General features: G+C 47.2%; 1 protein-coding gene across 6 annotated transcripts in view; it reads right to left on the bottom strand.

Moving 5' to 3' along the window:
- Positions 1-5431: 5431 nt before the first annotated feature.
- The window catches only part of CDK5R2 (cyclin dependent kinase 5 regulatory subunit 2), a 45337-nt gene continuing 40873 nt past the window's right edge, over positions 5432-9895 (bottom strand). For all 6 annotated transcript variants that reach the window (XM_081201641.1, XM_081201642.1, XM_081201637.1 and 3 more), the window contains one exon: positions 5432-7973. In XM_081201641.1, coding sequence (XP_081057767.1) covers positions 6667-7605 — 939 coding nt within the window. In that variant the 5' untranslated portion in view covers positions 7606-7973 and the 3' untranslated portion in view covers positions 5432-6666. The remainder of the gene's footprint in view (positions 7974-9895) is intronic.

Here is a 9895-nt window from a genome sequence, read left to right as displayed (position 1 = left end):
CATTGCAGGGAGTTGGACTAGATGATCCTTGTGGTGCCCTCCAATTCTGCATTATACTATAAAAAGCAAGAAATGTTTTCCTGCAGTTTCCCGAATTCCACTATTTAAGATTCTCCATGCCTTAAAGTCCAGGGTCAGCAGTGGATGCATCGGTGTCTGAGCATTTGCTTATTTACGCATTCATGGGCTATGAAGTAATAGTTGGGCAGGAGCAGGAAGTGCAATGCTCAAGGTAGAACTGGTCCAGGTCCAAGATGCTTCAGCCAAAGCTCGGCTGCCACTACCCAATGCAGTCAACAGCTCAGGACAACAAACCTCCCTCCCTGTGCCCCATTCCCAGCCTATTCCTTCAGTTCCTGAGTTTCTTTTCCTATTCAATTTATCTGATGCACAGGGAAGTCTAACTACGGTAGTTTCAGATATTTTCTTGCCTCTCTGCCATGAATGCTTAAAAACAAAACAATACTCCAAAACAATGGACCCAACCTTGATTCGCTTGGCTCTGAAAGGCTCCAAAGGGATGGTGGAACTTCATCAGAGTTGTATGATACAGTGGTACCTCGGGTTAAGTACTTAATTCATTCTGGAGGTCTGCTCTTAACCTGAAATTGTTCTTAACCTGAAGCACCACTTTAGTATTACCTGCTGCTGCCGCCACGCTGCCAGAGCACAATTTCTGTTCTCATCCTGAAGCAAAGTTCTTAACCTGAGGTAATACTTCTAGGTTGGCGGAGTCTGTAACCTGAAGCGTATGTAACCCGAGGCACCACTGTACTATGAATTACACAAGTTCGCATCACACATATTCTCCCACACTGCTATTGACCGTGCCAAAAGTCCTCCTTGTCCTGCATTGTGGAACATCAGTGACCCACTATTTTCTGGTTCACAGCAAACATTTTCAGGCAGCATCACAGGTTGCGCCTCACTCTAAAGTAAGTTTTCTAGTCCCTAAACTGGGGTTTTCCAAACTTGGGTCTCCAGCTGTTGTTGGACTACAACTCCCATCATCCCTAGCAAGGAAGACCAGTGGTCAGGAATGATGGGAATTGTAGTCCAAAAACAGCTGAATACCCAAGTCTGGAAAAGCTTGCCCTAAACCAGGCATCTCCAACCTGCAGCCCTCCAGATGTTTTGGCCTACAACTCCCATGATTCCTAGCTAACAGAACCAATGGTCAGGGATGATAGGAATTGTAGTCCAAAACATCTGGAGAGCCGAAGGTTGGGGATGCCTGCCCTAAGCCATCTGCTTGCTGCCTACCCACAATTTTTCTCATAAACTACAATGCAGGCCACACATCTGGGTACTATGTTGCTGGAGACCCTATGCAAGTCAGAATAAACAATAGTGGACCAGAGGCCTGACTTGGTAAAAGGTCTTTCATATATCCATAGTAATAACCCTATTACTTAGAGTGCAAAGACTTCTGCCCATCCCCAAGAGTTTTGCCATTCTAGATAGCAACTAATTTAAATGATTGAAAAAAGGTCTCTCAGACCTTCTCTCCACCCTACTGATGTAAGCAGTAATACTTGGGAGTCTAGCATGGCGAAACCCTCCTGGAGGGGCAGTCTCTGGGCCATAAGTACAATATGAATTGTGGCTCTCATTTTCTTCCCTGTTGTGGTATTTACTGTTATAGACACCAGCCACTGGAAAGCAAGCATATATATTGGAGGGAAATAGAATGAACATTACAAAACTTTGCATAGTGCTGAGTTGTATGTGCTTTGGGGGCAGAGCCTATGAGTAGTCCACACACTATTCTAAGAGATCCCATCCAGCGGGACAGGGTCTGCCCAAGATGGAAGCAAACATTGGTTTGTGTGGATCTCTTCAACTGAAGTCTTCCCTGACATACATGCACAATGAGCTATAGCAAGCAGATAATATACATGGAGCAACATATAAAGTTTCAGAGGTGGATTCAGTTCTCAGAACACAGCTTTCATGGGAAAGATAGTTATAAACATCATGAACTGTAAGCACTGACTTTTCTGAAAGAAGAAGACATTTGCTTACAAAATTAGAATCAGAGATCATGAGTAAGAATGTGTATAGTTATCTCAGTATCATGAGTGACATGTCAGTATTGAGGGTGCCCCAAATAGTCCTTGCTATTTTAAGAATGTGCTGAAATTTTAAATTTTCTCCAGCTACACTATTAAAAAAAATCTATTTTTTTTAAATGGCACCTGCCATTTGGTTGGTTGGTTGGCTGGGGGGGGGGATAGAAATACTTGCCCATCTACCCCCACCCCACATTGGACAGCAATTAAACCAAACACATGATCTGAGTGGAGTCTTATGTATGCCTACATATGTAGCACCTAGCTTCAAAGTACAGGATTGCAGCCTGCAGCCTTAAACTGTTAGATGCCTATCTGTCTACAGAAAGTCTGTTGACTTAAGGAGTGTCCCTATCAGGATGCATACTTTAGACAACAACAACAGCAAAGCAAAAGACACCAGATGCCGTTTGATAAGGACCCCCTGTTTTTGCGTACACAGGAGGTAATTGTCTATGAAAACAAATAATAAAACACAAAACCAGGCTGCCCCCTTTCAGAACTGCTGTTCTTATTTGCAAATGTATCCAAATTTAAACCAATTAAGATGGATAATCAACTAATATTTAGTTGGTTGTCCTCAGCTATAAGCTTTTATGTGCTTCTTCACTGATTTAAAGCTGTCTGGGGCATTTGAGGCTGAAGGGGAATCCCCCCCCCCCATCACACTTGTCAAAAGGTCAAGAGATAATGTAAGCAGATGGAAGGCTATTAAATCACTTTTCTCCATGCTCTCAGAAGCAATGTTTTTAAATTGTCAAGACATAATATTCAAATTATAGAAACATAGGTGTGCTTCAGACAAAACTTAAGTCTCCACTGAAATTCTAGATCAACTCATGAAACCAGCCATCAGCAGTACTAATGGAGCCTTCCCCAGCCTGGTGCCCTCCAGATGTTTTTGACTACAACTCTCATCAGCCCCTGCCTGCGCAGCTGATGCTGAAAGGAGTTATTGTCAAAAACATCTGGAGGGCACCAGGCTGGGGAAGGCTGCACTAGTACATGCTAGCTCTCATAGAATAATAGAAAACCATGTATGAGTAAGCATAAAGGCCTGTAAAATAGTGGAAGCTATAGGTGCAGTTAGTGGTGGAATCAATTTGCTAATGCACAAGGTCTGAACTCTGGCCCTCTCAGCATTATGCTGGACATGGCTCCTTTATCTTAACAGTTTTTTAAAAAAGAAGAAATAATGAAGCAGACATACCTTACAATTCAATCTGTAGTGTTTGAAACCCAGCCTGACAGAGCCAATTCTAACATACAGAAAATTGGAGTCAGTTATGAAGTGCATTATTATCATAGTAAGTGTTAATTCTGCATAATCACGAAAACCATCCTTGATTATGCTGGCTCAGGCTGAGATTCTACAAAAGTTGGAAGGCACCGGATTGGCTACCTCTCTCATACAGTAGACCAGGTATGGTGGGAAACCTTTGACACTCCAGATGAACTACAACTCCCATCAGCCAGTTTTTTTAATTAATTTTTTATTTGCCAATTTAACAAAAAAGGGAAAAGAAAAAATAAAGTAAGATAAATAAATAAAAAGTAACAAAAAAAAAGCCACCACCATTTCACAATGTGAATACAATAATGTCAATGGCCAAGGTTGATGGGAGTTGTGGTTCAGCAACACATGGTGGGCAAAAAGTTCCCCACAGCTGCTGCAGACAGTCAAAAAATGCTTTTGGCACATGACTGCCATAATATATCCAATAAATGTTTGAATTATTCTGTGCCAGAAAAGCAAAACTCAGATGTCAGATACTGTATCACTCAGTAGAAAACCACCTTCTAAATCTGAATTAATGTTCCATAGTTATGAAGGTCTAGTTGACTCGACACAACAAAATAAAGGAATGAAGCTTTAACATGGACTAGTCATAGCTCTCCTGTCAGAGAAGGTGGTAATACTGCAGCCCTCCATTGTGAATTCATCACACACACAGTCCAATATCATAGAAAATTGATTGGCTCAGCTTATCTAGTTGCATGTTGGAATTCTGGAATAAAAATCCATTTAATCTGTTCTATTTCAAATTCAAAATCATTATCTCAATTCCTAGCCCATTTCACTAGTAAGGTTAAGGCACAGGCCAAATTACACAAGGGAACTGTATGGCAGTTAATACTTAAAGCTGCCACTGACTTGATCATTGCAATAAGAATCTCCAGTTTGATTTAGTCACATGACCAAACTACCTTCTAACAAAAAATTTCCCTCTCCAAGTTTCTGTTTATCAACATGTTTTGGACAACTGCAAGGGTGTCTTAATAACTGAAGTGGCATTGTTAGTTCTTTTAAACACCCTCAACCCAATTCTTTAAAAAACCCAAAAACAATCCAGGGTGGGTGAGGGGCAGATTGAGGCAACAGAAATAGCCCACAGAATTCAGTACCTTGGACAGCTCAATTTAAAAAATCCATTATGAAATTAAAAATAAAATCTGTATTAAGATGGAGAAGCTACAAACAGCATCATCACGGCTGTATAAATGCAAGCAGGGAAGAAAATGGTTTTTAAAAATACTAAATAGTGGTGGTGAAGAGATGGAAGGAACAAGACTGCATCCAAAACCATACACGTCTCCTATCCTAATGTAATTAAGGGATTGCAAAGCACAGCATAGGTTGTGGCACATCAGCATTCTTCAGAGGACTGAGCATTAGGACTGTCAGTCTGAAAATAGACTTCCTGTCTGGAAGAAGCACACAATAAGCCAACAATGTGCTCTTAATATATGCAGCTTTTTTTGTTAGCTGCACTTTGATACATGACAGCCAGGCTGTCTTGTTTGGTCAGCAGGGGACATTCAGGATTGCTTTTAAGAGCGCTCTCTCTCTCTCTCTCAAAAGAATGTTAGGCATCCAATCAATTCCTACTCTGATCTTGTCTGTTTAGAAGATATCAGCCATAGATTATTTATTTTTAAATTCTGCATACTTAAGCAAACAAGACTAATGGCAAGCAATTTCCTTCTTTGTCTTTCTGTACGTTTGCAGACATTTTAATTGGAGACTATGCGTGTTTCATTTTAAAATTAGTTCTTGACTAATATTTGCCCGGCCAGATCTCACGAAAACAGTGCGTGTCCTCATCTAAAAGGGCTCTGGAATAAGATGAACTGCAGTTCGATATCAATTCCCATTAGCAAGTCTGGGATCTCCTGCCAACACAGCCATTTAGGAAATCATCAGCCAAGGGCTAATGCACCATTGATGCTGACCGTAAACCCCCCCAACACAAATTGCCATCCTTTTCTTCCCTCCTCCCTTCTTTGCCAGTCCCAATGCATTCTGCATTCCTCTTCCCATACATCTGTGGTTCTGAATGATCAAAGGATTCCAAAGCTCCGCTTTGACTCATTATTTTTATCTCTTTTAAATATACAATATAAAACAATATGTTATTGTACATTTGAGCAACATTGGCACAGACATCCTGTAAGTCAAACATTGTTCTGTTACATTCAAACACCATGAGACAGCTTGTTTTCAGCTTCGAGAATGTGCAAATGTATGTCGGTCTAAGAGGCTAGCACCCTGGACAGCTCCTAGCCTCTGCTTCAGATGGGAGGGAACTAGGTGGGGGAAAGGAGGAGGCAGGGAGAGAATGGGTCAAATAAGGGCCATTGAAGGATAGCAGCACAGCTTCCCCAGCACTTCCTTTCAGTGTTGGAAGCAGATACACACACCTCACTCTCCCCCATCCCCATCCCCACCACTGCGATGAAGGAGGGAAAGAAATGATGAAAGGCATTTGACTTTGCAGAGGTGGACAGCAGTAGTATATAACCATCATCTACTTTGTAGAACAACCACTATGGCAGAGCCATCAAACAGCAGGAAAGGGCAAAAAACATGCAGGAATTGCTTCACTGGAAAAGTTAAAGTAAAATACAAGACGGAATGCTCTGGGCTGTACTGTGATTCACAGTAGCAGCAAAGAGATCCAAAACCATGGATACACTGGTGGGGCTTCCACAGGTGAGGTCACAGCAGCTACTTTTTCCTGCAAAAGGCAGAACTTTGTCAATACGTAATGCCTAAGGTTGACCCATTAGTCTAGGAATTCTCCCCATTTGGAAGGAGGAGGAGGGGAAGAACAGCCCCTCCCTCCCGGGATGCACCCACAGAGCCTGAAGTGCACCCAGCTGGGACAAGGTAATAGAGAAGGGGCAAGTTCTGCTCCTGGCCAGAAGGCAACAGTACATCATGGGTCAGACACCATCTCCATCCCCCAATATTCAGGTGCTGCAGTTGTGGGAAGGGGCTGATGTAATTTTGGGTGTGGCCCACAAGATGGAGGGTGGAAAGACTGGACACCAGCAAGTCCTCACCCACCCACCCCCAAAAAGCCTGACTGGCTCGTGGAGAGCAGCACTCCACCCTGTACGATGGGGTGGGGAAAGGATATGTCCCTAGCAACTCCCCAATCCCAAAACTCCCCAGAGTTTTCCTGCCCCTGTGAAATCCTGGCTGAGAAGAGCTTGGGAGGGGAGAAGAGAGAGAGAACGAGGAGCAGTGCGTCCGGAAAGGTGGAGGGAGGAGATGGCGGGGGTCGGGTGGGGGGTGGTCGGGGCTCTCCTAGCGGTCCAGGCTTATAGTCCAGTGTTTGTTGGAGCCAGAGTCCTTTGTCGGCGCACCCTCGCTCTCGTTCTTGAGGTCCTGGAAGACCTGCGTGAAGAAGTGCGGGTCGGCGTTGATCTGCAGCATCTTGGCGCTCAGGCCCTGGATGATCGCGAGGCAGCGGTCCCAAAAGCGCTCCTTGTCGCCCTCCACCAGAAAGGGCTTGAGCGGGTAGGAGATCTCGTTGCCCATGTAGGAGTAGGCCAGGTAGAGGCAGGTGAGAAAGGAGGCCTGCAGCTCGGCCTGGCTGCCCACCTGGTCGCCCTGCAGCGCCTCGCGGCACAGCAGGTACACGAAGACCAGGTTGGCCGGCGTGATGAAGCCCTGGTCCTGCCAGCCCTGCAGCAGCAGCGAGCGGTCCACGCTGCGGAACCAGCCGATGACCTCGCCGGGACTCAGCTCCTTGAGGCGGTAGCAGCGGCGGCACACGAAGTCCCCCAGGCAGCGGAGCAGCTCGCCCGTCGAAGCCTGCACGATCACCCGCCGCGGGGAGCCGGGGGCGGCGGCGCGGTTGCCGGGCAGCGGCGGGGGTGGTGGTGGCGGTGGTTGCTTGCCGCCCTCCTGGGCGGAGGCGGGCACGGTGGGCACCGGCACGGCCAAGGGCCCCTGCTTGGTGCCGTCGGGCTGGGACTTGCGCGCGTTCTCGCGGTTGCGCTGCTGCACCAAGGGGTCGGGCGCGCCCGCGGAGCCCGGCTTGGGCGTCACCTTCTTGGCGTTCTTCTTCTTCTTGGCCGAGGCGGCCACCAGGCGCTTCCAGGTGAGCGCCGAGATCAGCACGCCCGGCCTCTTCAGGCGGCTCTCGCCCTTGCCGTGCGCCCGGCCCGGGGCCGCCTTCTCGGCCAGGACGCCGCCGCCCTTCCCCGGCGCGCTGGGCGACAGCGACAGCACCGTCCCCATCTTGGCTGCTGCTGCTGCTGCTGCGAGCGGCTGCTTGGCGCCTTTGCTCCGCCGCCCGAGCGCTTACAGCTGCTGCCCAGGCGCGCCCGGCGCACCGGCCATGGGCTGGGGCGGGACGCAGCAGTTGCGCCGGCGCCCTGAGTCGGAGCTTGCGGAGAAACCTCGAGGAGCCGCAGTGAAGCGCGCCAGGACGGACGAGGACTCGGGTCAACCGGCGCTCAGCAGCTCCCCTCTCCGCACTGGCTGCCGCACTAGCCCCGCCGCGCCCCGCCCGGCCTCTCCCCGAGCAGCCAATCCCGTGCCGCGGCTCCCCCCGCCCCTTAGCCAATCGCCGCGAGGCATCGACCCCCAGGTGCCTTCCTTTCCCGCTGAGGATGAGAGAGAGAGAGAGAGAGAGAGAGAGAGAGAGAGAGAGAGAGAGAGAGAGAGAGATCCTTGTGATGATGGTAAGAACAGCTGCACTTCCCGGATCCCAATATTCAAGAGAAATAATATTGGGAAGGGGGGGCTTCCAAACAACAACAACAAAAGAGAGAGCTTGTTTCCCCCACAGTTCCTCCCGGGCCAGAGCTTAATCTGAGCCAGCTGAGCATGTGCAGAGTACCTTGTCCCTGAGCACCTACTTGTTCCTATGCAAGTTTGATCAGTAAGTAGGTTTACTGCCAGGAGTGTGTTTTACAGGCAGATATAAATCCTGGTGTCTCCCTATTAGGAGAAGAACTATTAGTCTCTCTCTTTTCCTCACTCCTCCACTAACTGCTTCGAGTTGATGCTTTGTATCTCTTAGGTCTGAGGTTGGCAACTTGCGGGCAGAGGGCCCCCATGTGTCCCCGATTTCAAAAGCTTTATGCAAGTGATCAGTTCAGGCCTCTGGCAACAGCAAGTTGTCCCTTGGCCAGCAGCCAGCTGGGCAGCAAGGAAGACAGAGTGGGAGGCAAAAAGAGAAGAAGGTGTGATGTCACCCACACACCCATGATTGGCTTCAGCTTGGCCCACAGTCAGCATGTGGCCCCTAACAGATTACCCCTGGAGATTACCCATGAGAGGTCCAGTAATGGGCCTTTCCTGCAGTGGCTCCCCACTTGTGGAATACTCTCCCCAGGGAGGCTTGCCTGGTGCCTTCATTACATACCTTTAGGTGCCAGGTGAAAATGTTTGTTTTTGTTTTTATTATGTATTTGGTGTTCTCATTTTGCATTTTTATGTTGTGAACCACCCTGCGACCTTCAGATGAAGGGCAGAATAGTAATTTAAATTAAATAAATAATAATAAGGCCTTCATGAGAAAATGGTTGACTACCCTGGCTTAGAAGACATTTCCTAAAGTAGGTGTGGTGAATCTATGGCCCTCCATGTGTTGCTTAAATACAGCTCCTATCAGCCCCAGTAAGCATACCCAATGACCAGGGTTCTCCACACCTGTCCTAAAGAATACAAGGCCTAGTACCTTGCACTGAGACCAGAAGTCAGTACAGATTAGCCAAAATGGGTATCATACAAACATTCCACCCAGCCCCTATCATGATTGATTCCATCCCTATCATTATCTGACTGGCACCTGCAGTCTGCACTTACTGAAGCTTCCAAACTGTCTCCAAGGTGAGGCCCACACAGAACACTATACAGTAGACAATGCATGAATATTGGCAGCCTCAAAGAGCAGGGCTGGGTTCAGGAAGACAGCAAAACTGTGAAATCTAACACAAGAGGAATGTTATCGTGTCCAGAGGCAATATTCTGACCTCCCCAAGGTCGCCAAAGCTGCCCAACCACAGCAATGGTGTGTGGGTTCAATTTCAATGAACCCCAAGTCTGCCTCTCAACAGGAATTCAGAAGAACCAATGTTGCACCTGAATTGGCTGAGAAAGAAAAGCTGTATGCCATTGATGGCACTTCCCAAATGTTGGACTATCTATGCATGTCAGTCATATAGACCCTTGCAGGACTCTTTATAATAAAAATCCAAGGGGGTTAAGCAGATGCCACTCTTTAAATCAGGGGTGAGATACCCTTTTTCAGTCCAAGGGTCACATTAGCTAATGGACAACCTTCAAAGGTCAGCATTTCAGTGGTGGGCAGGGCCAGAACAAAAGTGGGAGGAGCAACAGGTGTAAAAGGCAGAAGTTTCCACATACAGCAGTACCTTGGTTCTCAAACTTAATCCATTCCGGAAGTCCGTTCCAAAACCAAAGCGTTCCAAAACCAAGGTGCGCTATCCCATAGAGAGTAATGCAAAATGGATTAATCCGTTCCAGACTTTTAAAAACAACCCCTAAAACAGCAATTTAA

Source organism: Podarcis bocagei (assembly GCF_964188305.1).
Source record: "Podarcis bocagei genome assembly, chromosome: 1".
In the NCBI taxonomy this organism is placed as follows: domain Eukaryota; kingdom Metazoa; phylum Chordata; class Lepidosauria; order Squamata; family Lacertidae; genus Podarcis; species Podarcis bocagei.
The sequence above is the reverse complement of the archived record's forward strand: the minus strand, read 5'-3'. Positions and strand labels throughout refer to the sequence as shown.